This window comes from Elgaria multicarinata, chromosome 5 (genome assembly GCF_023053635.1).
Source record: "Elgaria multicarinata webbii isolate HBS135686 ecotype San Diego chromosome 5, rElgMul1.1.pri, whole genome shotgun sequence".
NCBI classification, from domain to species: domain Eukaryota; kingdom Metazoa; phylum Chordata; class Lepidosauria; order Squamata; family Anguidae; genus Elgaria; species Elgaria multicarinata.
The window spans coordinates 130,487,738-130,515,394 of record NC_086175.1 but is presented as its reverse complement, the minus strand read 5'-3'; the positions used below and the strand labels follow the sequence as shown (position 1 = coordinate 130,515,394).

The following is a 27,657-nucleotide window of genomic DNA, read 5'->3' as shown; positions in this document are numbered from 1 at the left end:
GTGTTGTGCGAAGAAGTCCTTCCTTTTATTTGTCCCGAATCTCCCACCCATCAGCTTCATGGGATGACCCCCTTGGGTTCTTGCATTCTGGCAGAGGGAGAAAGATGTCTCCCTGTCCACCTTCTCCACACCACGCGTCATTCGGTACATCTCTCACTTCCCCATTTGGGCCCGCCATAATCCGTGCGCAAGGCTGGCTAAGAGAGGACCGATTTCGCCGGGCAGCCTGGCATACCTTAACTCCAGTATGTTGGTGACGTTTCCGGAGGGGAAGATTCTTCGGATGTAGTTGAAGTCCCCGACGTAAAGGCTCCCACCTGACCCGCAGGTCAGGGCGACGGGAGCCAGGAGCTTGTTGCCGTCGGCGAGGCCGTTGCAACTGGGGCACGAGATGCTCCTCCTGCGCCCGTTCCCCATGATGCTCCCTATGACAGGTGGCTGCTGAGAGACGAACTGGTTTTCCCCATTGCCTTTGTGCAAGATACCTGGAGAACCACAAAAGGAAGAAAATACAGTGGGGCTAATATTTATTTATTGGGGCATTTATAGCCCGTCTTTTTTCCTTCCTTCCAGGAACCCAAGGTGGTGTACATAATCATAGAATCATAGAATAGCAGAGTTGGAAGGGGCCTACAAGGCCATCGAGTCCAACCCCCTGCTCAATGCAGGAATCCACCCTAAAGCATCCCTGACAGATGGTTGTCCAGCTGCCTCTTGAAGGCCTCTAGTGTGGGAGAGACCACAACCTCCCTAGGGAACTGATCCCATTGTTGTACTGCTCTAACAGTCAGGAAGTTTTTCCTGATGTCCAGCTGGAACCTGACTTCCTTTAACTTGAGCCCGTTATTCCGTGTCCTGCACTTTGGGAGGATTGAGAAGAGATCCTGGCCCTCCTCTGTGTGACAACCTTTCAAGTATTTGAAGAGTGCTCTCATGTCTCCCCTCAATCTTCTCTTCTCCAGGCTAAACATGCCCAGTTCTTTCAGTCTCTCTGAAATCCTCCTCCTCCAATCCATTTTATCCTCACAACAACCACCCTGTGAGGTAAGGTTGGGCTGAGAGTCTGTGACTGGCCCAAAGTCACCCAGTGGGTTTCCACGGCCGAGTGGGGACTAGAACCCGGATCTCCCGACTCCCAGACTGATACTCTAGCCACTACACCACACTGGCTCTCCACCCGTATAGCTTAAATAGGGTCAAAACGAAAACTATGTTAGGAAACTGTATTAGAGCATAAAGTGGAATAGTTATAGTAGGCCAAACTAGCAGCAGTTTGAGTTGTTACTTAGCTCCACTCAAACATCTACCACTCCCAGGGTGACCATATGGAAAGGAGGATAAGGGCTCCTGTATCTTTAACAGTTGCATTGAAAGGGAAATTTCAGCAGGTGTCATTTGTATGCATGCAGCAGCTGGTGAAATGCCCTCTTCATCACAACAGTTAAAGCTGCAGGAACTCCGCCCGCTTTTATTTATTTATTATTTTATTATTGCATTGATATCCCACCTTTTTTCCTCTTAAGGAACCCAAGGCAGCATACGACAATGGAACCAGTTACCTAGGGAGGTTGTGGGCTCTCCCACACTAGAGGCCTTCAAGAGGCAGCTGGACAACCACCTGTCAGGGATGCTTTAGGGTGGATTCCTGCATTGAGCAGGGGGTTGGACTCGATGGCCTTGCAGGCCCCATCCAACTCTGCTATTCTGTAATTCTATGATAATCCTCCTCCTCTCTGTGTTATCCTCACAACAACAACCCTGTGAGGTGGGTTGGGCTGAGAGTCTGTAACTGTGTCACCCAGTGGGTTTCCATGTGCAAAGCCTACATGTGTGATGCATAGAGACCACGAAGAAGAACAGGCAGGTTCCTATGTACCTATGTTGTGAGGTATTATTATTATTTACAATATTTACAGACCGCTCCATAGCTAAAATAAATTCCGGAGCGATGCACACAGGAATAAAACAGTAAAAAGAAAGATCAAAACCAGCAATTTAAAACTGTTCAATTTAAAACAAAGGGCCAATAAAACAGAGGCGGGTTCAGTCGAGGAAGGCTTCCTGGAACAGTGTTGTTTTCAGGAAGCAACAAAAGCAGCCTAGTGTCGGGAACTCACTGACCTCCAGGGGCAGGGAGTTCCACAGAGAAGGGGCCACCACACTAAAGGCTCTTCTCCTGGTGGATTCCAATCAGACGAAAGATCCATGTGGAACCACCAGGAGCATGCCCTCGGATGACCTCAGTGACCGGGCAGGTTAGTAAGGGAGAAAGTGCTGTCTCAGGTATCCTGGTCACAAGTTGTTTAGGGCTTTGTACACTAGTACCAAAACCTTAAACGTGGCCCGGTAGCAAAAAGGCAGCCAGTGCGGTTCCCTCAGCAAAGGAGTTATATGCTGAAAAGAGGCAGCGCCTGACAACAGCCGAGCTGCTGGGTTGTGCACTAGCTCCACGGAATTCCACATTTCACGTGCACAATCAGACGTGCCGTTCGTGCCGCTAGGCAAGATGGGATCTAGATGTTCACCTTGAAAAAGGAGTCTAATCTTTAGAAACTAAGAAGGAAACATTCATTATTGGACATTGTTTTTGTCCACTGCTCCCCTGCTCAGGTTGCACCCAGCTCAGGGGCCCCTAATTGTCCCACCTTAGTTACTTTGCTGGTCGCAAGTTATACAGGAAAATGCAGGTTGCTTACCTGTAACTGTAGTTCTTCGAGTGGTCATCTATGCATTCACACATATGGGCTTTGCGCCTGCGCAGAGACCAGACCGGAACCTACTATAGCTGAGTGGAACGTTTTTGGCGGGAACCCCTCCCCCACGCTACCGCGCATGTCCAACGGGGTTCCCGCCCTTACCTCAGTTTACAGGAGTCCGACATTGTGCCCCCCATAAACATGAGTGTAAATAAATAAAGTACATTCCACAGTATAACAGTGTCATTTATAAATCTCACACCACCAAGTGGGGATGGTGGGTGGGTTGTGTGAATGCATAGATGACCACTCGAAGAACTACAGTTACAGGTAAGCAACCTGCATTTCTTCTTCGTGGTCTCTATGCATCACACATATGGGCGAGTAGCAAGCTGACATACCTTTGGAGGTGGGTTGGTGCATCATCTGAAGATCTCCGAGAGCACTGTCCTCCCAAATGAGCAGTCCTGCCTCGCACGGGTGTCCAAACTGTAGTGCTTGACAAACGTGGATGGAGTGGACCACGTTGCGGCTCTACAGACTTCTGCCAGTGGGACACCTCTGGTGAAGGCCACCGAAGTTGAAACAGCTCTGGTGGAATGAGCTGTCACAGGTTTCACTAACTCTAATTTAGAGATAGAGTAGGCCAATTCAATCGTCTCCACTATCCAGCGTGACAACCGCTGGCAAGAGACAGGGAGTCCCTTAGAAGGCTCACCATAACAAATAAACAATTGCTTTGTTTTTCTAAATGTCTCTGTCCTGTCTTTATAAAAAGCAAGAGCCCTTCTTACATCGAGAGTGTGCAAGGAAGACTCAAGAGGTGTAGTCGGATTGGGAAAGAAAGCAGGCAAAGTAATATGCTGGGACAGATGAAAAGTTGACACTACCTTAGGCAGGAAGGCTGGATCTGTGCGTAGCACAACCTTATCCTTATGAAAAATAGTGTACGGGACATCTATTCTAAGAGCTTTAAGCTCACTTGCTCGTCTTGCCGATGTGATGGCTACTAAAAAGACAGTCTTTAAAGTAAGAAGCCTAAGGTCTGTCGAAGCCATGGGCTCGAAAGGTTTGCGTGTCAGTACTTGCAGCACAACTGACAGGCTCCATGGCGGCACGATACTCTTCACAGTCGGTATCGTGTTCTTCAAACCTTTCAGAAATTTCTTGGTTGTTGGATGGGTAAAAGGTGTAAAACCATCCACACCCCGATGAAAAGATGTAATCGCAGCAAGGTGAACCCTGATAGATGCGAGCTTAAGTCCCTGCTGGAAAAGTGTCAATAAATAATTGAGGATTAATAATAAATGGCAAGACTCTGGTGTTTGGTCGTTTTCCGATGCAAAGTTCTGAAATCTTTGCCACTTTGCTGCATAAGCCTTCCTCGTGGAAGGCTTTAGTGCTGCCAACATAATATGGTCCACAGTTAAAACTCCGGTTTTAGCAGAGGAATGGTTGGTATTCTCCATGCAGTCATCTTGAGGGTCGACAGATCTGCGTGTCGAACCTTGCCTTGGTGTCGGGACAGTAGCTTCGGTGTCGACGGGAGCCTGATGTAATCCCCTCTCGATAACCGAAGGGCATGAGAGAACCACGTCTGTCGAGGCCACCACGGTGTGATGAGGATGCAGTTGGAGTTGTCTATTTGGATCTTGGCTAACACCCTTGTCAACAGTGGGAAGGGAGGAAACATGTACAGGAGATTTCCTCTCCAAGTCCTGGTAAAGGCGTCTCCTAGAGAGCGCTTTCCTCTTCCTGCCCTGCTGCAATACTTGGCGCAAATTGCGTTGTCTTCGGTAGCGAAGACATCGACAACAGGACGGCCCCAGTACCGAAAAAGACTTTCTCGCACTTCGACATCGAGCTCCCACTCGTGGTCGACATGGAAGGACCTGCTGAGAGAGTCCGCAAAGACGTTCTCCTTGCCGGCTACATGGATCGCAGTCAGGTAAGTCCTTCTCTTTATGCACCAGTTCCATACCCTGAGTGCAGAACGGTTCAGAGGGTGTGATCTTGTTCCACCCTGCCTGTTGATGTATGCCACTACGGTGGTATTGTCCGTCGCGATCAAGACATTCTGGCCCTCGATCATCTGTGCAAATGCTTTTACTGCATTTTCTACTGCCAGGAGTTCGAGATGGTTGATGTGATGTTCTCTCTGGTATAGAGGCCAGCGACCTTGAGCGGTAAGGGAGTTGCAATGAGCTCCCCATCCTTCTAGGGATGCATCCGTTGTGATCGTTACCGAGGGCGCCTGCTGCTGGAATGGAACGCCCTCGAGAAGAGTCGACATCGAGAACCACCATTTCAGAGATGCCCTCACTTGTTTCGGTATCGAAAGGTAAGTTCGTCGAGCATCGTGCCGGAGATCGAAAGTCCTCAAAAACCAGGCTTGCAGTATCCTCATTCTGAGTCTTGCAAATCTGATGACTGCCGTAGTAGCTGCCATCAGGCCCAATAGTCTCTGGACTGTCCATGCCGAAACTTTTCGGCGGCTCTCGGTATCGATGGCTAACTGCTGTAAGGTGTTCGCCCTGGTTGACGGTAAGTATGCCCTCCCGTCTCGAGAGGATAGGGTTACCCCTATGAAATCCAGTCTCTGCTGTGGAGTCAAAATGGACTTTTCGTGGTTGACCCACAGCCCCAACGAGTCCAACAGGTTGAGGGTGGTTAATATGTCTAACTGGAGCGCCTCGCTGTTGTCCGCTACGAGGAGCCAATCGTCCAGGTATGGATAAACGTAAATGCCTTTCTGCCTTAGGTGGGCGCACACCACCGCCATGACCTTCGTGAAGACCCTCGGTGCCGTGGCCAACCCAAACGGAAGAACGGTGAATTGGTACTGGGATGTACCGATCGAAAACCGAAGGTAAGCTTGATGCGACTTCCTGATGGAGATATGGAAGTACGCATCCTTCAGATCCACCACTGCGAACCAAACTCCTTTCTGTAGAAGTTGCAGAATTGAAGTAACCGTTATCATACGGAACTTCCTCGGGGTGATGAACTTGTTCAATTGTCTTAAGTCCATGATCGGTCGAAGACCTCCATCTTTCTTCGGGACCGTGAAGTATCGGGAGAAAAATCCCTGGTTGATTTCCTCTGCAGGTACGGGAGAGATGGCTCCTTTCGATAGTAAGGTCTGTACCTCGAGCAGCAGAGGAAGGGATGGAGTCGTTACTTTCACGCCGGAAAAAGGAGGAAGGGCATCGAGCTCGATGGCATAGCCCGAGTTGATGATAGTGAGCACCCAGGAGTCTGTTGTTATTGACTCCCATTGATGGTAATGGGGTGCTAGGCGGTTCGCAAAAGGGAGTGGATCTGGGGCCGAAGAGTCAAACACGCTGCTTCTTACTGAAGTCAGGTTGCCTCTTGTCCAGCTGGAATCGGCTTTGGTAAGGCCTCTTCCTCTGCAGCTGTTGTTGCTGCTGCCGAGGTTGAGGCTGATATTGTGGTCGATGCTGTTGCTGCATCGGGGGCCTTGTCCATCTTTTCTGCCGGTATTGAGTCTGCGGAGGAGGAGCAGTAAACCCCATCTTTTTGGCTGTTGTTCTCGCCTTGTAGATAGAGTCCAGCGTCTCGTCGGTCTTTGTATTAAATAGACCTTCGCCATCGAAAGGCATACTTTCTATCCTCCACTTTGTTTCCTGAGTAAGATTGGCTGATCTGAGCCAAGCGTGCCTCCTCAAAGAAATGGCCCCCATCATTGATTTTGAGTGGCAATCCACCTGGTGTCGAGCGGTAGACAATTGCTGCCTTGCTATGGCCGTCGCTTCGTTTTGAAAGACTCTTGCGAGCTCCTTTTTATCCTCAGGAAGATGCTCGCATAGGGAACCCATCTTTTCCCAAAGGAAAATCTGGTATCTCGCCATAGTTGCCTCATACGCCGACGCTCTGATGCCCAAGGATGAGGACGAGTAAACTCTTCTGCCAGTTTGGTCCAATTTTCTCCCCTCCCTGTCGACAGGTGCGGAATGAGTCTTTTGTGACTGTCCCTGTGCCGATTCCACTACAATGGAATTCGGCTTAGGATGCTGAAGCAAAAATTGTGCATCCTCTTCCTTAACTTTATAGAGTGTCTCCAATCTCTTTGATGTTGCCTGTGTCACTGCAGGGGTTTTCCATGACAGTTGAGCCGTTTGTTTCAAGGCTTGAGGAACAGGAATGGCCAAACGTTGGTTCGTTGTCGACTGAAACACATCATAGATTGGGTCTACTACCGATTCATCTGTTTCCTGTATGTCAAGTCCCAATGCTTTGGACATCCTAAGCATATGGTCCGAAAAACGTACCATATCGTCCGAAGGCGAGGACGGATCGGCATCTTCGATTGCATCGTCTGGTGAAGGAGCAGCTGGGGCAACTGAATGTTGAGATTCAGAATCAGAAGGATAGTTATCCTCTGGTGATGATAACGTCACCACTTGCAGATCATGTTGTTCGTCTTGCGGCAGCACAGTAGCGGCTGCAGCAGATGGTATTGCGTGCTGTACACGGTGTCGAGGCGTCGATACCGTCGACATTAACTGAGCCGAAGGAGAAGGCAGAGGCAACTGGCAGACTCTTGTTGTTGGAGGAGGTTGTGCATAATAACCTTCCTGCTGGTAGTATCCTTGATCCCCTTGAAAATATTGTTGAGGACGGTATCTTTCCCAGTCATAAGTGCTGTATCTAGGCTGGGAATCAGAATACTGCGATACTCTGTCCCAATCGCTTCTTGAGGTCCGTCTTGGAGAAGGCTGTACCAGTTCTTGCGGCCTCATAGGTTGCCGAACGGAGGCTACCGACACGGAATCTCGAATTTCACCCTCGGACAAACTTGGAGGGCATGTCGGTACCGTGGCCGTCGGTACCGACATCGATCTCGATACCGAAGGTGACCTCGGTATCGAAGTAGTCGGCGCGGCAGGAGGGGTGGAATGGCTCCTGGCCGATTCCCGCTGTCGAGGTGACGCTATGGTGGATTTCTCCGCGTCCCTCTTTTTCTTCTTCTTCTTTTTCTTCTCCATTTCAGAAGAAGGTATCAGAGTTCTGGCTTTCTTAGAAACCTCTTTAGCCATCGAACTCGATAAAGACCGACCAGGCGTGAGGGGTATCTCAGCCCTATTTGCTCTGGCCTGCACTTCAGTGCTGCGGTCTGGCGGTTTTCCCGTAACAGTCTTTGTAACTGCCGTTTTATGGCCAACGGACTTGTGAACCGCAGCTCTTTCCATCGAAGGGGCCTCCGTGGCCTTAAGAGCCTTTTCCCAGAGTATCGAACGGAGTCGGTCTGCCTGGTTCTTTCTGGTCTGTTTGGTAAAGGACATACAATGGTGGCAGGTCTCTACCACATGCCCCTCTCCCAAACAAATAATACACAAAGAATGTCCGTCCGACGGAGGAAGCTTTGCTCCACACTTGACGCACTTTCTAAATGGTGCTTTGATTGCCATAAAGGCCTCACGCGACCGAAGTCACTGAGGAAAAATCTAACTACAAAAACTTTTTTTTTTTTTTTTTTAGATAGAATAGAGGCTGAGAAAGGCAAGTTAAAGTGAGGAGCGAAGGTAAGAAGAAGAATGAAGAAAAAAAGGTTTTTAATAGAGAAAACGCTAAGCAGGTTGGTTCTATGTCTATGCACAATGGCGGACGACGAAGAACTGAGGTAAGGGCGGGAACCCCGTTGGACATGCGCGGTAGCGTGGGGGAGGGGTTCCCGCCAAAAACGTTCCACTCAGCTATAGTAGGTTCCGGTCTGGTCTCTGCGCAGGCGCAAAGCCCATATGTGTGATGCATAGAGACCACGAAGAAGAACCATCACTTTGGGGTTAGGTCTCCAGGAAGTCCCTTAATGGCCTACCTCCGTTCACCCCCTGCTTGTTGGGACTACACAGTCTTTCTTGCAAAATGCTCTCTCAGGGCACGGCTAGACGGGGCGACATCCCAGGGATCGCCCCGGGATCATCCCTGTGCATCCACATGACGCACAGGGGATCCCGGGGGCAGGGAGGGATGATCCCTCCCCTTCCCAGGGATATTGCCCTACACTTTTATCCTAACTTTTCCCACAGTTTCAGGATGATCCTGAGACCACGGGAGGTGTGGTTTTTTGTTTTTTTAACAAAAAACTCATTTTCGATTTAAAATAAGCAAACCAAAATGGCGGGCGTGACGTCCTCTTCCTCCCGGGACGTTGCGCGCCACGTGTAAACCGAGGGGGAGGATCTCGCGATCAGCATATCGTGAGATCCTATCCCTCCAACCCCCCGGTGTAGCCATGCTCTCAGAAGCCAAACCCTTGTTTAGCATGGCCAGCCACAGTGTGTACGTGTGCCCTGCATCCCGTCCCCCTCTTTGCTCTGGGCATGCAGGAATTCAAACGCTTTCTTTAAAAGATGGCCGGGCTTACTAAGAACAAGCTCTCGTCAAAAGGAAATGCTTGCAATGGATTTGCGGAGGCTGTTTTCTTCTTCCTCTCGGGCTTCATGCACGAACACAAAAAGTTGGCACAATATGTAGGTTACGATAAATAATTTGTTAGCGAGATATGTGCGAGTGTGGGCGCTCCCCTCTTGTTGGGGCTGAATTATTAATGGCAGAAAAGCAACTACGCACGGTGCAACTGTGTCAGAGCCGTGCTATTTTTATTATTACAATTGGGGGAGAGAGAGGAGGAGGAGGAGGAGAAGGAGGAGGAGGAGGAGGAGGGTACGAAAAGCCGACCTACCACTCTGGATGTTGAGCGCATGGTGCTTGTCCAGGGACCACCCTCCGAGTTTGGAAGCGTCGATTTCGTAACCTTGAAGCATGGCGGTCCGCTTCTCCCACAGGATCAAGTCAGGACACGATTCATATTCATAGCCCACCGAAACTGAGGGCAAGAGGGAGAGAAAAGGAGAGAGAAAAGAAACCCATCGCTTAATCACTTTAAGAAGTGCACGCTCAGCACATAGCAGGGACATCTAATTGGGTGGGTGAGTTGGGCAGGAGGGCATTTCTGCAGGCTAGAACCAATTCTTATTCAAAACACTCTCACATCCATACAGAGCCTCCCACTTTAAAGGCTACTGTGCATTAAAAAAAAGGTCAGTCCTGTAATAGATGTTGAACAAATGTGCTAATTATTTAAAAATTGCTAGATCAGGGACATGTTTATTAGCCTTGGAACCCTCAAGGTCTACCAGTTTGCATTTTCCTCCTTTATGCTACTTTCGCGGCTGAAAATATTCACTGAAGCAGGACAGGAGGAGGAAGATCAAAATGCAGAACTCACCGTTTAAGTCACACTGTCAGGACAATTCACGTGGCCCTTTCAGAAGAAGAATGTCAGACCAAGGTTCCACCTAGTCCAGCATTCTGTTCACATAGTGGCCAACCAGCTGTTGACCAGGAACCCACAAGCTGGACATGAATGCAACAACACCCTCCCACCCATGTTCCCCAGCAACTGGTGTACATAGGCTTACCGCCTCTGATACTGAAGGTAGCACATAGCCATCAGGACTAGAAGCCATTGATAGCTGACTCCTCCACAAATTTATCCAACTCCCTTTTAAAGCCATCCACATTGGTGGCCATCACCACCTCTTGTGGCAGGGAATTCCATAATTTAACTCCGTGCTGTGTGACGAAGTCCTTCCTTTCCTCTGTCCTGAATCTCCCACCAAATAGCTTCATGGGATGACCCCCTTGGGTTCTAGTATTTTGAGAGAGGGCGAAAATGTTTGGGGGATCATGGGTGGGAGGGTGCTGCTGGGGAACATGGGTGGGTGGGTGCTGTTGCACCATGGCCAACAGCCGGTTGGCCCCTGTGTGAACAGAGTGCTCGACTAGACGGACCCTTGGTCTGATCCAGCATCAGGGCTCTTCTTATGTTGCCCTGTCCACATTCTCCAAATCATGCATAATTCTGTACACCTCTATCATATCTCATGGCAATCTGTGGGCTTTTGGGTGAGGAGTGAATGTTCTTTGCCTCCCTTCCTCAGGGTTTTGGGGATGCTGCTTGTCTGGAGTAACAGAGGGCAGAGCCAGTTTTGGAAGAAGCAAGCAGGAACACTCCTTGTTCTGACCATGACAATGGCCTGGGTGATGGATGGAGGCCTGTGGTTATGGCCATTGTGAGAGGGACCAGAATATTCAGTTAGTGAGTGGGTGTGAGAGGTGATGTTTTGGGTGGGGGGGAAAAGACTCAAATTTTCTATCCCTTCCCCATTCCACATCTATTAAAATTAATGGGACTTCTGTTATGGACATCTGCTACACTGTTGTTGCTGTTGTCATCTTTCTTGGCTTTCTATTACAATATAAACCCTCAAAGCAGATTACATTAAAAGGTTCAAAGCAATCAAACTAATCCCCACGCCCAACAACAACAGACATAAGAATGCAACAAGGAGCAGCAGATTGAAAAAACGAAGCACAAAGAGCCAGGGAGATGACGTCAGGCATCACTCAGGTCAAAGGCCTGGCAGAATAAAAATTATTTAATAATAATAATAATAATAATAATAATAATAATAATAATAATAATAATTTATTACATTTATATGCCGCTCGATAGCCGAAGCTCTTTGGGGGGTTTACAAAGATTAAAAAGATTGGATTAAAAAGACTGAACATTACAATTCGATACACAAGATTTAAAAACATTAAAAAACAACAACCCAGGTAACATTTAAAACAAATTTTAAACACTCAACCAGGCCAAAGCTATTGGAGTCAGTTAAACTCAGCGTAAGCTGTTGAATGCCTGGGAGAAAAGGAAAGTCTTCAGGCAGTGACAGAGGAGCGTCAAGGGAGGAGCCAGACAGTTCTCCCGGGGCAGAGGACTGTCCCGGGACAGTTCCACAGGACAAGGGCAGCAACAGAGAACACCCTCACATGTGTCCCTGGGCATGGCTAGACCAGGGGGGGTGGAGGGGGATGATCTCGTGATATGATGCTCGTGAGATTATCCCCCTCAGTCTACATGCACGCGCGACGTCCCGGGAGGAAAAGGACGTTGCGCCCACCTTTTTTAAAAAACGTACCTTTTTTTAATAAAAAAACAACCCTCCCTCTCCCCCCACCCCACCCCCGATGGGCACAGAGCTCCTGTGGCGCTCCATGCCCCGTTCCTCGCAGTTACTTGTGAGGAGCAGGGGCAAAAACGGGACGCCTGGCCACATCTCCCGCGGTCTCAGGATGAGCCCGAGGGAAAAACGGGATTTAAGGGTATGCCAATATCCCAGGGCAAGGGAGGGATCATCCCTCCCTGCTCCAGGGATCCCCTGTGCGTCATGTAGACGCACATGGATGGTCCCTGGGCGATCCCCGGGATATCGGCAGGTCTAGACATGCCCCCTGACGAGCGTGCTTCAGATTGTAGTGGGACATGCAAAGCAGCCTCCTTGGCCAACCGGAATGGACATGCAGGCTCACGGGTGAGGATATAGCCGCATCTTACCAAAGACTTCCGATAACCCGTACACCTTCTGATTGTACACGTCGGTCTTGTCCCATATGAAGTAGTACGAGAGATCCGGGGCTGCAGCAAACCACTTCCTGAAAAGGCGTCCCTCCACGGCTACCATGAGGTGGACTTTCATGAGGTTGAACGGGATCGTCGGATGGGTCAAGCTGATCCTGAGGACTGATTTGTAGCCAGACGTACGGCTGCTCAGGTAGCTCAGCTTGATTTTACTGCCTGAAATTTTAATCTCTTCTTGCAAGGCCTGGGTAAAGAAAAACACCAACCGCCACAAAAAAAGAGAGAGGAGTGTTATTAAATCACATACCGAGCAGGCTGAGAAATATCGGTGGAGCTGTAATTTCTGAGTTGCTTATGTCGTTGCTTTTAATAATACAACGGCTAGAATTCTTGTTTTATACACCCACATAAAACACATCGATAATAAAAAGTGCAAACAATTTTATAGAATTGTTCCTGGAAGCCAAGGGACATTTCTCATATGTTTTCAACGCTCTACATTTTGGGAGTTGAGCTTCAAATACTTATCACGCTTAGGACCTCATTGTCCTACTAAGGTTGGGAGATGCCCCTTACAGGAAAGGAAAGGAACCTCTCGTGCAAGCACTGAGTCGTTACTGACTCTTGGAGGGATGCCAGCTTTCGCTGACGTTTTCTTGGCAGGCCTTATAGCGGGGTGGTTTGCCGTTGCCTTCCCTGGCCGTTATTCCCTTTCCCCCAGCTAACTGGGTACTCATTTTACCGACCTCGGGAGGATGGAAGGCTGAGCCGACCCGAGCCGGCTGCCTGAAACCAGCTTCCGCTGGGATCAAACTCAGGCCGTGGGAAGCATTTCAGCTGCCATAGCAGATGTCTTTATGTACAAAATGTATGCAACAGCTCTATAGTGTCCTGGGAATTTTGATCTGGTAAACTGAAGATTTGGAAGCTATGATTCTCATTCATGGCTTCAAGAGTTCTTGAAAGCAATGTTCCAGACTGTCTGGAAGTCTGAGTCGGCACAGGAATCCAGTGATCTGCTTCTTGACTGGGATTTCCCAAACCCAGAAATGGTGCTCCAGCATGAGCTCGCTGGCTTCATATGGTTCTGGTTCACACATAATGGTGGCAAATTGTGGATTAATGGACCCATGATTTGCCGGGGTTGCATACACCACCGTTGGCCCAAAGGATGCTATTCTGTGATGCCAAAGGAAGTGAGGCAGGTGGCTACTAGGAGGAGGGCTTTCTCCGCTGTGGCACCCCGGCTGTGGAACGAGCTCCCCAGAGAGGTCCGCCTGGTGCCTACATGGTATTTTTTTAACAGTATTTTAACATCTAAATTTAAACTTTGCTGTTTTAATTCTGTATTTTAATCCTATATCAATTTCTGCTGTGTGGTTTTATCCTGGTTGTGCTTTTTATATTGTATTTTGTATTTGGGTTTTTAGCTTGTTGGATGTTTTATTATGTTCCTCTTGATAAAATAATTAAGCGCAGAGACACCACACTGACAACAAAGGTCCGCATAGTTAAAGCAATGGTATTTCCCGTAGTAACCTATGGCTGTGAGAGCTGGACCATAAGGAAAGCTGAGCGAAGGAAGATAGATGCTTTTGAACTGTGATGTTGGAGGAAAATTCTGAGAGTGCCGTGGACTGCAAGAAGATCCAACCAGTCCATACTCCAGGAAATAAAGCCAGACTGCTCACTTGAGGGAATGGTATTAAAGGCAAAACTGAAGTACTAATGAGAAGACAGGACACCCTGGAGAAGAGGCTGATGCTAGGGAAAGTGGAAGGCAAAAGGAAGAGGGGCCGACCAAGGGCAAGACGGATGGATGATATTCTGGAGGTGACGGACTCGACCTTGGGGGAGCTGGGGGTGGCAACGGCCGACAGAAAGCTCTGGCGTGGGCTGGTCCATGAAGTCACGAAGAGTCGGAAGCGACTGAACGAATAAACAACAACAATGTTTTTAATTTTTGTGAACCGTCCAGAGAGCTTCGGCTATTGGGCGGTATAAAAATGTAATAAATAAATAAAAATATAAATAACTTTGAACCTGGTTAATTGTGGGTTAAAAAAATTCACAGTTAATCTATGATTAGCTCTTAGGTGTTGTTTAATTTGGACATAAGAGGTCCAGGCACAATTGAGGGCTATGCCTGTAACCAATGGCTTCTTAAATGGCTTGAGCCTTTCACAGAGGTGGCTGGTGAGGTGGTTCAGTAGGTGAGATCTTCATTAGCTGCTGACCGTTGATAGGGAGGGGAGCTTCTGTCTCTGGCCTCAGTGGGAGGGGAGATCTAATCACAGTCGGCCTGTCTGCAGCAGGGTTAGCAGCTCTAACCGTGGCTTAAAGTGTTGTGTGTGACAGCATGGCTTGTAGTTAGTGCTAACCCCAGAGAACCACAGTTTCGCTAACCACAGAGCCTGAAGTGTCATCTGAACAGGCCCACTGTGTGGTGTGAACCATTCCTAACTATGGTGGCTACATAATCACCGTTTAAACATGCTCACTAACCATGGTGAGCGGCCTAACCATGGCTTAGTGTGTCGTCTGAACAGGCCCACTGTAGTCATGTAGCTACCATGGTTAAGAATGGTTCGCACGACATGCTAAGTCATGGTTCACATGACATAGAATCATAGAATAGCAGAGTTGGAAGGGGCCTGCAAGGCCATCGAGTGCAACCCCCTGCTCAATGCAGGAATCCACCCTAAAGCATCCCTGACAGGTGGTTGTCCAGCTGCCTCTTGAAGGCCTCTAGTGTGGGAGAGCCCACAACCTCCCTAGGTCAGTGATTCCATTGTCGTACTGCTCTAACAGTCAGGAAGTTTTTCCTGATGTCCAGCCGGAATCTGACTTCCTTTAACTTGAGCCCGTTATTCCGTGTCCTGCACTCTGGGAGGATCGAGAAGAGATCCTGGCCCTAATGTTTAGCTCAAAATGCTTAACCACCGTTGCTTAACGTGTCAGCTGAACAGGGTCGATATATATATATATATATATATATATATATTCCATTTTAATGATGTTTAACTGGTTGGCATTCATGTATCCTCTTATCTGATTTTTAAACATTTTTATATTGCTTATTTGATATGTTATTTCTCTCCCTCTGAATTTATGGTGGATTTTATTGTTGTTAGCTGCCTTGGGCAATTTCTATGGAGAGATGGAGTATAAATGTAACAAATGAAATAAATAAATATTGAATTAACTAAGATTTTTCCACTGGGCAGCAGCCCTACTTTAAAAAAAGAATGAACTGTTAATTTTTTTATCTACCCCCACAAGCTACTGCTAGAGACTGGAAATATTTCCTGAAAAGGATAACTGCTAAGCCACGCAGCTCAACATCTCTCAGCAAACCATTTGAGTGCTATATCCTTGCTCTTGGACGTATTTACTTTCCCCAATGCCACCTTTTCAATTTATGTAACTCGACACATCGGTAGGGCGAAAGACAACAGAAGTGGGAAAAGGCACGAATCATTTTTGAAAAAAACGCATTTTACAAGCTTAGTTGCCAGGCATGCTGGGAGCTGTGGTAAAGCTGAGAAGGTTGGGGAAAAGGAAGTAGCCCTTTAATGCAATCTCTCTTCACAGCCAGCCAACACAGGAGAGAACCAGGCAAAAATAACTACAAAGGAAACATTTCCCCCCTCACATCTTGTCCAATGCCATGTTAGGAAATTATTACTTCTCTCCACTGTGGTCTGTCTTTATTGACTGACTGCTGTTTCAGAGGAAAGGTCAAACCATGGGAAAAAACAGTGGTAATGCAATGGAAAGCTTTGGACAGGATGTGGCATAAAACGGCGACTTTATGGGGGAAAACTCCAAAATGGCAGCTCTTCAGACTCATAAGGTACATATATGACTCATAAGGTACATCTCTGAGAGCTAATAAACTGAAGCTCAATCCAGTCAAGACTGAGATGCTGCTAGTGGGTGGTTCTGTGACCAGATGGAGGGTGCAGGTTCATAGCTTGATGGTTCACCTAGAACCATCTCTGTCACTTGAGGCCCAGGTGGCCTCAGTGGCATGGAGTGCCTTTTGCCAGCTGCGGTTGGTGGCCCAGCTACGCCCCTATCTGGACAGGGATAACCTGGCTTCAGTTGTCTACGCTCTGGTAACCTCCAAATTAGATTACTGCAATGCGCTCTACGTGGGGCAGCCTTTGAAGACGGTTCGAAAGCTGCAGCTTGTGCAAAATGCAGTGGCCAGATTGATAACCGAGACCAGAAGGTTTGAGCATATAAGTTCCACTCTGGACCGCTTGCATTGGCTGCCTGTATGTTTCCGAGTCCAATTCAAGGTGCTGGGGACTTTACACAGCTTGGGACCACAATACCTGAGGGAAACACCTCTCCCGACATGAACCTACCCGTACACTATGCTCAACATCTAAGGTCCTCCTCCGGGTGCCTACTCTGAGGGAAGCTCGGAGGGTGGCGACAAGAGAGAGGGCCTTCTCCGTGGTGGCCCCCCAACTGTGGAACAATCTCCTTGACGAGGCCTGCCTGGCACCGACATTGTCATCTTTTCGGCGCCAGATCAAGACTTTTCTCTTCTCCCATGCATTTAGTAATATGTAATGAGCCTGGGTCTGGTTTTTGGCTCATCGTTTGTCAAATTGTTATAGTGGTTTTAAATGTATGTGCATTTTGCATGTTCTTGGGTTTTTTAATTTTTGTATATTTTTTTTAAGTGTTTTTATCTTATGTGAACCGCCCAGAGAGCTTCGGCTATGGGGCGGTATACAAATGCAATAAATAAATATCTACACTACGAACTGGTAAGAGTTTTATACCACTTTTAACTGTCACGGCTTCGGTCACAGAATCTTACAACTGTACCATGTGGAGGTTTGTTACCGGGGAGAGAATTAGGCCACCTGAGAATTTTAGCTTGCATTTTAAAAACTTTGCGTACCTGGATTTCTGGCACGATAGGGCCTCTCTCTGAGCAGGAGCTGGCGAAGGCCGTCAGGGGAGACGGCGAGACCACGGGATTAGGCCGGGCAAAGTTGCTGAGGTCACAGCTGGGGATGTCGTTCTCTTCATGCCTCATGACTATAGTCTCCATGACGAAGAAGTGATCCCATGGCAGCCAGAGGGTGTGGTCTTGGGTAATGAAGGGCGCCCGCTCAAAATGCAAGATGATGGAGATCCCGCCGTTAGTGACAAGGTCGAAACTGTGGGCAGAAACACAAGATGCTTTTTTTAAAAAAAAGGGAAAGAGAGAATTTCACCAGGTGCTGCTTGCCTACAAATGAGACCTGCTGACATTCCCTTTTCAATACAACTGTTAAAGATACAGGAGCCCTGTCCTCCTTTCCGTAGGGTCACCCTACCATGGTTTTCCCCTTCCCTTGCATCTCCACTGGGGAATTCCATCACTAGAGTGTGACCAAGGCCTAACCTACACCAAGCAGGATATTGCACTATGGAAGTGGTATGAAAGCGGTATATAAGGGCAGGAGCCACACCAAGCAGGATATAGTGGTATGAACACGGTATATGCAATTTGTCAATGGGCCCCAACAGTTGTCAGTACACTTCAGTTCTGCTATAAAGCAATAGTGTGGCGCTTGCCTTTTCTACACCGCTTTCATAGTGCAATATCCTGCTTGGTGTAGATTAGACGCAAGAGACAGAACCGAAGGAATAAAATCAATAGTGAGAAGCCTCATTTGGAGTCTAGGAGATGAGGCCTGGGGTCAGTCCAAACGGGCGATCAAGACAGGGTAGATTTACTCTTGTCCATCAAGTGAAAACAAAACTTCTACTTTTCAATTCCCCCCCTTTAAAGTAGGCGTTTATCCTGCAATTCAAGTAGGGGCATCAAATGCCCAGACCCAGGCCACTGGCTGGCTTATAAAAGCCTCGTTTCTTGCTTGACAGCAAACTGAACAGCATTTAAGCCTTGATGAGGGCGTTTTTAACAGTTAGGGCCTTTTAACAGTTAGGGCCTTGCACATAATCCGGTGGGGAGTAGGGGCGATGGCACGCTACAGCTAGCGCAAGCCGTCGCCCTTTTCCAGACGTAACACGCGACGGGGTAAGGGAAAGCCCTGTTGCGTCCGGCATTTTTTTTTACACTTAAAGGGCCATGTGCGCAGGAGCGCACCGCCGTACCAGGTAGTTTTTTTTTTAAAATAAAGGGTTCCCTGCTCCCCCTGCCCCTGATTTCCCCCCCCCACAATGCCTGATGCCCCCCCGCCCGCTCGTCCTCCCCCCGCTCGCTATGCCTATCCCCGTCCCCGCTCGTCACGCTCATCCCCCGTCCGCCATGCCCGTCCCCATCCCCGCTCGTCATGCCCATCCCCCATGCCCTGTCCCCTGTCCTTCTTCCCCCCCGTCCGCCATGCCCGTCCCCGCTCGCCAGGCCCTGTCCCCATCCTTCTTCCACCCCGTCCCCGATGCCCGTCCCCATTCTTCTCCCCCCCCTCTCCTGCCGGGTCTGGTCTTTCCCCTGGCCCCATCTCCCCCCCTCCCGTGATTCTCCCCCCGGCCCGATGGGCACAGCGCTCCTATGAGCGCTGTGTCAAGTTCGTGGCTTCCCCCGGCTACTCGCGAGTAAGCAAGCAGGAAAAGCCAAGGACCCTGCTAGACTTTCTAGCCCGGGGCTGCAGAAAAGCCAGGCCATAACCGCATCCGGTTGTCCCGGGTTAAGGGAGGACTTAGCCCGGCCTGACTCCAGGATCCCCTGTGCGTCATCTGGATGCACAGGAGGGAGACCGGGCCTCACACCAGGCTAACGTCTCGTCTAGCAATGGCCTTAGTTAGCGTTCGGCACAGTCTTGAAAGCCGCCTCAGGCCAAAGCTGAGCAGTAAAAGATGGGGTGTGAGGAATTACAGAAAGAGTTGTGGTGTTTTTCTTTTAAATACTAAACAAGTGGGGGGGGATTACATCTATGGAACTATTTATGGAAACACCTCCCCTTTGCTCATTGATGAGCAGAATTGCTAGGAGCAAGCGAAGTCTAATGAGCTTTGGGAAGGAGGCATGTGAAGAGCAGCCGGGAGGAAAATGCGCCTTTCCTTTCGGACCAGCCGGAAAACCTGACAGAAAAGGAGAAGCATCGATCTCATGTCAGAGGCAGCCTCGACAGCTGCGGAAACACAGGGACTGCATTGCATTGTGGGAGACGTGGCTGCTCATCAGCTCCTGCCTTTGGCTGGAAGATACCTTGGGCATGTTTACACCAGTCGATACCCCGGGGATCGTCCCGGGATCATCCCTGTGCGTCCACGTGACGCACAAGGGATCCTGGGAACAGGGAGGGATGATCCCTCCATTTCCCCGGGATATCGGCAGGCCCTTTTTCCCCGTGGTCCTGGGACGATCCCAAGGACCGCGGGTGGTGCGGCCATCCATCCTGGCTTCTTCCCTCTTCCCCGTGAGTAGCGGGGGTCATCAGAGGGAAAGAACCGGGACAGGACGACTCCAGGGCCATCGTGGGGGGGGGGGGGAGAGAGGATCTCGTGATCAGCATATCGTGAGATCCTCCCAGCTCCCTCCCATAATGTAGACATGCCCCTTGATGGGACCGAGCAGTGACGAAAGAAAGAGAGACAGAGAGAGAGAAAGAACCCCAGTGGTGGAACTGAAATTGACGCTGACAAAACTCTCAAAAACCCGAACGGCATAGAAGTGTTGCCTTTGTGGAGGCCTGGCCTTTGTGAAAACTCTTCTGTAGTATATCGCCTTTGGGTCTACCTCAGGAGTTAGCCACATGTGGGCCCCACGACCCCCCACCAGGACGGCCCCCGTCACCCCCCAAATTCAGGGGGACCCCCCATGGAAATCTGTTTTGGGGAGCAAATGAAATGGCTTCCATAACTGATATGGAGCCCCCAAAGGGTCAAAATTGACTTGTTTGCAACAACCATGGTGTAGAAGTGTGTGTGTGTGTGGCCTGCTTGGGAGGGGTGTTCATGGGGGAAAATGGCCTCCAGACTTCCTGAAGTTACCTAGTCAATGGTAAAACAAGAGTCACTTTTGCAGTTCATTCCTATGAATGACTCTAATGAGGCAGCAATCTCCAGCCACAGGTCCCTAGCCTTCCTCCAAGGGAACCACCATTGCCCTGGCACTGCTGGACTTTCACCAAGGAGTGCGTCTTTGCTGTTAACAGCGTCCTGTGATTCCGGTGCTTGGGTGGAAAGCAGCAGCCGTGATGCCCAAGGGACGCGGTGGGCTGCAGCAGAAGGCACAGCCACCCCCCCCTTTGTGGCATCCGAAGACCAGTGCAAAGCTATGTGCCAGCTGCTGTTGCTGTTTTTACGGCTTTCATTACCGTAGCGGTTTTTACGATGTGAGTTTTATTGTCGTATGCCGCCTTGGGAGGGCTCCCGCCTTGGGAGGCGGCCAAGAAATAGTTTAAATAAATAATAAGTAAATAAAACCAGTACCGACGGAGAGGATTTCCCCGAGACGGGTAGCAGAGCCCACTGTTTGCAACGCATGGGATGTCACTACAGCCCATCATTAATGTCTTCGCTGTCGGTTGAGCTGATCCACCCAGAAATTCCCTTTCTTGGGGGTAAATTTTGCCTTTCTTAATCTGGAATAGTTTCAACCTTGTGGGTTCAGACATATAAGAGCCTATGTTTTGGGAAGGATTAATAACTACCACCCCCTGGATCCAGTTTTTGTCTGTAGCCAGGATTCTGCTCTGAAGAAAGCACATGCTTCAACACACAGAAGGAAGTTACATACCTCCCATCTTGCCTGCTGATGGTGTAACCAAAAAGGGGGTTGTTGACGAAGCTGATGTTCACGCCGACAAGCGGGGTCCCGTCTGATGTCATCACTTGCCCACGAATCACACAAGGGTGGCTGAAAGAGGTAAAGAAACGGAAGGGGTGAGGTGGTGATTCTGTCAATAGGGAGAAGATCACCTTCCGATTTAAAGAGCATGGACTACCTGTTTGAGTGCATCAGTGCCATGCGTTGCTTGCTGGCCAGCTGCAGTCTGATCGGCCATGGTCACATATTTGGATGGTTTTAAAAGGAGGTGTGGCGTTACCCCACAGTTCGGTTCCCTCAGGTATGTCTGGGCTTTGTATGTCTAGATGGGGGATATTTGGCTCAGCAATACTACAAACGAGAAGGATCTTGGAATTGTTGTAGATCGCAAGCTGAATATGAGCCAACAGTGCGATATGGCTGCAAGAAAGGCAAATGCTATTTTGGGCTGCATTAATAGAAGTATAGCTTCCAAATCACGTGAGGTACTGGTTCCTCCCTATTCGGCACTGGTTAGGCCTCACCTAGAGTATTGCGTCCAGTTCTGGGCTCCACAATTCAAGAAGGACGCAGACAAGCTAGAGCGTGTTCAGAGGAGGGCAACCAGGATGATCAGGGGTCTGGAAACAAAGCCCTATGAAGAGAGACTGAAAGAACTGGGCAGTTTTAGCCTGGAGAAGAGAAGATCGAGGGGAGGCATGATAGCACTCTTCAAAGACTTGAAAGGTTGTCACACAGAGGAGGGCCAGGATCTCTTCTCGATCCTCCCAGAGTGCAGGACACGGAATAACAGGCTCAAGTTAAAGGAAGCCAGATTCCAGCTGGACATCAGGAAAAACTTCCTGACTGTTAGAGCAGTATGACAATGGAATCAGTTACCTAGGGAGGTTGTGGGCTCTCCCACCCTAGAGGCCTTCAAGAGGCAGCTGGACAACCATCTGTCAGGGATGCTTTAGGTTGGATTCCTGCATTGAGCAGGGGGTTGGACTCGATGGCCTTGTAGGCCCCTTCCAACTCTGCTATTCTATGATTCTATGATTCTAGTGAGTGCAGAATGTTGGACTGAGTGGGTGTTGTGAAGGACAGGGCTGCAAACTTGTGCCTCTAAACCTGTTGTTGTTATGGGGTGGTAAAATCTGCCCCTATGTGTGATCTATGGCCTATTGTTTCAAAGAGGCTATGTCAGGTTTGGGCGGGGCAGGCAAAAGTTGGTTTGCTGCCAGCCAAGGTCATCCCTGCCTCAAACCAGGCTAACTCCCACCAGCACCTGGAGATGATCAGGGTGGTGGACAAGCTAACTGGATTCAGCCGTGGGAAAAAGAGGTGGCCTGGCCCCTCGGGGAGGGGGTGGGCAAAAGTCCGAGAAGGGCTTTGTTTGTTAGGGTCATGGGACCAAGGGTCCCAAAAAGAGATAAAACGCTCTATGACGAAAGCCCTCCATCTTCCTTGGTGGTGTGAGTGTATGTCAACTGGGAAGATGAGGTCCGAGGTAACCAGGAGGGGGTTCCTCGGAATTAGAAAGGTTTTTATGATTTAAAACGTGTGTGGGTATCCCGGAAAAGGCCAGCCGTCGTTTCGGCTGGGTGTGGGGACATATGATTGTTTCTTGGGGTAATGGCTAGAGATTAGAGCTTTTCCTCCCCTTCTTTCCTCACTCCTCCTTTTCCCCATGTCTCCTCCTCCCCTTTCCCTTTATATGAGGTTGTTTTGTCTGACCAAGGCCTTACGTGTGAGTTTTAGTGATTGCAAAAAAATTGCTTTGGACCCTAAATGTGAGTTTGTGTGTTATTCCCTGAATCTCTGACTCGTCCCGGTTGTGGACAAAGTGGTTTGGGAAGTAGTTTGCTGGGAGTTTGGGACGTTTGGTCCAGAAGCCTACCTTGCAGGGTTGTCAGGTGGAACCTGACTTCCGTTACAGGTGTGGCTGATGATGCTGTGAAAGGGGGGGAGGCGTATAAATGGGGGGGGGGAGTCTAGAGCTGGTTAGTTAGTGGGTTGGGAGTGTCAGTGGTGTGGAGAGTGAAAGGAGATAAGATTTTAAGAGATTTACGATAACTGTTTTTATTAAAACTAGATTAAGCAGGTTAACTTGAATTTGAAGTAAATAAGATCTGTTAAATAAAAATAAACATTTTGTTTTGTTTTGTTACCTCAGACCACGTGTCTGCTTGGCTTTATCACCTGCTCTACAGTTACTATCGTAAACACCTTATATATAACCTTCAGCTTGTTACATACACAGTAAAACCTTTTCCGATTCTAGCCTTTAGACTCTCATATGAGGGAAAGGTTGTGTTTTATCCTGCCCTCAGGTTGTTCAAGTGGTGGTGGCCTTGGCTTGAGGAGGGTTCGTGTGCATCAAGGCCTGGTGTGGGAGGCCTGAGTCGTGACAGGGGGTTGACTAATTCCTGGAGGAGAAGGCTATCCGTGGCTTCTAGTTCTGATGGCTACGTGCTACCTCCAAGTAACAGAGGCAGTATGCCTCTCAATACCAGTTGCTGGGGAACATGGCTGGGAGGTTGCTGTTGGACTCATGTCCTGCTTGTGGGTTCCTGGTCAACAGCTGGCTGGCCACTGTGTGAACAGAGTGCTTGCACTAGATGGACCCTTGGTCTGATCCAGCAGGGCTTGTCTGATGTTCTTATCATCTGGGAAGGGCTGTAGCGCACTGGTGGAGCAGAAGCGTTGCATGCAAAAGGCCCCATCTTCAAGTCCTGACATTTCCAGGTAGGACTGGGAAAGACACCCCCCCCACACACCCACACCCACACACGTGAAACCCTGGACAGCCAATGCCAGTCAGTTTAGACTATTGGTCTTCAGATGGTAAATCAGGACCTATTACTGGTTCGCAGCTTGATCTAAGCAGGGCCGCAACAGCAGAACTCCCACCGTACAAGTCTACAGTAAACAATTAAGAAGTTGCTCCCCAAATGCATGTTTGAAGCTAAAGGTGTGTTGTGGTGTAGACAATAATGAGTTACATCAGGGATAAGAAACTTGGGGCATGTCTAGACCTAGGGCGGGGAGGGGGAGGATCTCGCGATATGGTGATCAAGAGATCCTTCCCCTCAGTCCACACGCGGCGCGTGACGTCCCGGGAAGAAGAGGATGTGGTGCCTGCCATTTTGTTTTGTTTTTAAATTGAAGATGGGCGCACGAGCGCTCCATCGAAAAGGTAAGGTGTTTGTTTTATTTAAAAAAAGATCCCGCTCCCGATGGGCACAGAGCTCCTGAAGAGCTCTGTGCCCCATGCCCGTTTCTCGGCTCCTCGCGTTTACTGGAGAGGAGCTGGGACGAAACCGGGACAGCTGCCCACACGTCCCACGGTGTTGGGACAATCCCAAGACCGCAGGAAAAGTCGGGATTAAAGCCGTCCCAGTTATCCTGGGGAAAGGGAGGGATCATCCCTTCCTGCCCCTGGGATCCCCTGTGTGTCGTGTGGACGCACAGGGATGATCCTGGGACAATCCCCAGGATAACCCCTCGTATAGACATGCCCTTGGTAGCCTCCAGATGTTTTGGAGTATAACTCCCACTATTAGTCCTGATGGCTCGCTGCTACTTCCAGTGTCAGAGGCAGTAAACCTATGTACACCAGTTGCTGGGGAATATGGGTGGGAGGGTGCTGTTGCACCCGTGTCCTGCTTGTGGGTTTCCCATGGGCAGCTGGTTGGCTACTGTGTGAACAGAAGGACTAGGTGGACCTTTAGTCTGATCCAGCATGGCTCTCCTTATCTTCCTATGTGGCCCTAAACACCTGGAAGGCAACGGATTTGTTATAAGAAATCTTCCTAGGTTCTAGTTCTGCTGGGAAATTTGAGCAGAGTTTGATCAGAAGCCTCAGCCTTTCAGGTAGTGGACCCACTGGTTTAGCTTTCCTTTATCTGGGTCTCTATTCTTGCTTGCTCTCTAGAGTCTAAAGTGTTGGAGAACTGGAATCGTATTTCATAGAATCATAGAATAGTAGAATTGGAAGGGGCCTACAAGGCCATCGGGTCCAACCCCCTGCTCAATGCAGGAATTCACCCTAAAGCATCCCTGACAGATGGTTGTCCAGCTGCCTCTTGAAGGCCTCTAGTGTAGGAGAGCCCAAAACCTCCCTAGGTAACTGGTTCCATTGTCGTACTGCTCTAAGAGTCAGGAAGTTTGACTGCCTGCCTCCTTCATGGAGTTCAAAGGATTTGCATTTTCTTGGGGCTTGAGGGTATGTGGAGGCCAGACCTTGGCTCCTTTTCTTGGTGCTAGATGCTGCTTGTGGAGCCGGGACTGAGCCGGGACAGTATCCCATGGCCAAGCTGCAGCTTGTGCGCAACCGTTACACTTCACTCTACCACCGCATCCTCCTATGTGCATAGACCTGCCCCGAATAAGGTCTTAAAAAGAAGATGGAGGTAGCCAAGACTTATCTGCATGTGTCTAAGGAGAGGCAAGAAGGATGGGAGGAGGTAAAATGATGAAGATATTACATCCTACACTTTGCCTGATGTTTTTTCTCTCTCTCTTTTAAATTTCATTTTCCCAAGTGATAAAATTTGCCCCATTTGGGAAAACCAATTAACACCATGCCTTGTAAGCATCTGGCCTCTCTCGGGTCAATTTGTCCTTTCTGGAGGCAAGACGGTCTACCCACAATGCACCGAGCCCCACAGGAACCTGGTTAATGCTAATTTAGTCAGTCATTTCCTTCAGAAGACCTTGGTCTAAATGCAATTACATTGCAAACAAGCTAAGCGGTACAGCAAAGACTCCCTCTGCACGGGCCAGGAAAGTCTCTCGATAAATGTACATAAAATTATATCTCCTGTTAATAGGAGGAGATCTCTTTCAATCACTCGAGCCTTGCCAATATGGAATTTATAGTTGGTAATTCCACCCACTCACCCACCCCCAGTAGCTAAAGATTCAGCAATCTGCTGAATTATTAACCTTTTCCTCCTAGGAATTTGCCTGCCTTTTACAGTTATTTTGGAAATTGTTTTGATGCAAGCTTGGAAAGATCTCTATCCATTGAAAATAACTATTTAGTCAGTATTTTTAAGGAGTCTATCCTTGAGATTTCCCCCTACTTAAAACAACAACTCCTTTTGGAGTTGCTTAATATTTGGGAATAAAAGTTCACTACTAAATTTCAAGAAAGCGGATGGTAATTTATGCATGCAGTAATTTTAGCCTGTCATATTACCAAGCGATGCATAATTCACCAGGAGATTAAGTTAATGTCCCCCCATCCCCCTTCTCTTGGGTTAAATGGAAAGTTCTGCATCAAGCCGTGTTGAGTTTATCGCTCACAAAAGCCAGTACTGTACAATGTGTCTTGCTCAACTGATCCTAAACATAAATTGATCTTGATGGTTAGGAAATAATAACAAGCTAATAAAGAAAAGTCCCTGAGGTGCCCCCTCCCCCGTCAGTTGGTTCTAGCCTTCCCTTTTCATGTAAAGAAGTTGCAAAGCACCTAAGCTTTGATTTGTTACTGAATCATTTTTATGCCAGGTTTTGGAAATGCAAAACACTTTGTAGTTCTTAATTCAGTCATCTCCACAAATCCTGTGTTTCAGTGTTGTATAGCGTAGAGCATTGGACCAGCATTGTTGGGGAGATTCTATTTTATTTATTTATTTATTACATTTTTATACCGCCCAATAGCCGAAGCTCTCTGGGCGGTTCACAGATCTTGGTTTGAAACACCAATGAGGCCTGGAGCCCATCAGGAACTCTACCCAATCTTTTGGTATTTTGACTTGGATTTCCCCCCTGGTTTAGAACAGGAAATTCCTGGTTCATGGCTCCATCTCTAAGCCGCTAGGCTGAACTAGGTCTCGGACTTCCAAGCAAACTAGACCCGGAAGCCTATGTAAGAACCAGGGGGTATTACCTGTCCTGCTGTGGCCTAGGTTGTGGATGACCCCCACATTCTCCTTGTCATTGGAGACATCTGGGGCGGTGAAGGGTCTGGAGGCTGTAATAGGCTAATAAACTGAAGCTGAATCCTGATAAGACAGAAGCTCTGTGGATTGGTGGTTCCCGAGTCCGGGAATTGGGTAAATTACCTGTTCTGGGCGGGACTGCACTCCCTTTGAAGGAGCAGGGGTGTACCTTGGGAGTACTCTTAGATCCATCCTTGTCACTGGAGGCCCAGGTAGACTCCGTGGCCTGGAGTACTTGGGGTCAGCTTTGGCTGATCCCCCAGCTACGGCCTTTCCTGGACAGGACAACCTAGCCACAGTAGTCCATGCACTGGTAACTTCCCAATTAGGCTACTGCAATGCACTCTATGTAGGGCTGCCCTTGGAGATGACGCGGAAGTTGCAGCCGATGCAAAATGCAGCAGCTAGACTGCTCACTGGAACATCTTATAAAGACCATATAACACCGGTCTTAAAAGAATTGCATTGGCTGCTAATACATTTCCAGTCGGAATTCAAGGTGTTGGCAATGACATTCCAAGCCCTAAATAAGTTGGGACCTCAATACTTGAGGGAGGGACTCTCCCTACATATGCCTGAATCTGCTGGAGGAACCCTCCTCTGCCCCCCACCAATGTGAGACATACATTATGGTGGGACATGGGAGAGGGCCTTCTCTTTTGTGGCACCCCAGCTGTGGAATGCCTTCCCCTTGGAGGCCCGGCTGGTGCAGACACTGGCTTCATTTCAGTGCCTATTTAAAACATGGCTCTTTAAAACATGGCCCTTTGAGAGCTAAATTCTCCATGGCCACACATAGTTTTAATTGTTTTTAAATGTTTTTTTTTTTTAAAA

General features: G+C 48.8%; 1 protein-coding gene across 1 annotated transcript in view; it reads right to left on the bottom strand.

Annotated features, from left to right (window-relative positions):
- The window catches only part of TENM4 (teneurin transmembrane protein 4), a 478,872-nt gene that overhangs the window by 58,154 nt on the left and 393,061 nt on the right, over window positions 1-27,657 (bottom strand). The window contains exons 16-20 of the mRNA XM_063127306.1: window positions 20,864-20,983; window positions 17,072-17,333; window positions 12,124-12,391; window positions 9,403-9,546; window positions 236-485 (exon numbers count right to left, since the gene is read on the bottom strand). Of these exons, the coding sequence (XP_062983376.1) occupies window positions 236-485; window positions 9,403-9,546; window positions 12,124-12,391; window positions 17,072-17,333; window positions 20,864-20,983 (1,044 nt within the window). The remainder of the gene's footprint in view (window positions 1-235; window positions 486-9,402; window positions 9,547-12,123; window positions 12,392-17,071; window positions 17,334-20,863; window positions 20,984-27,657) is intronic.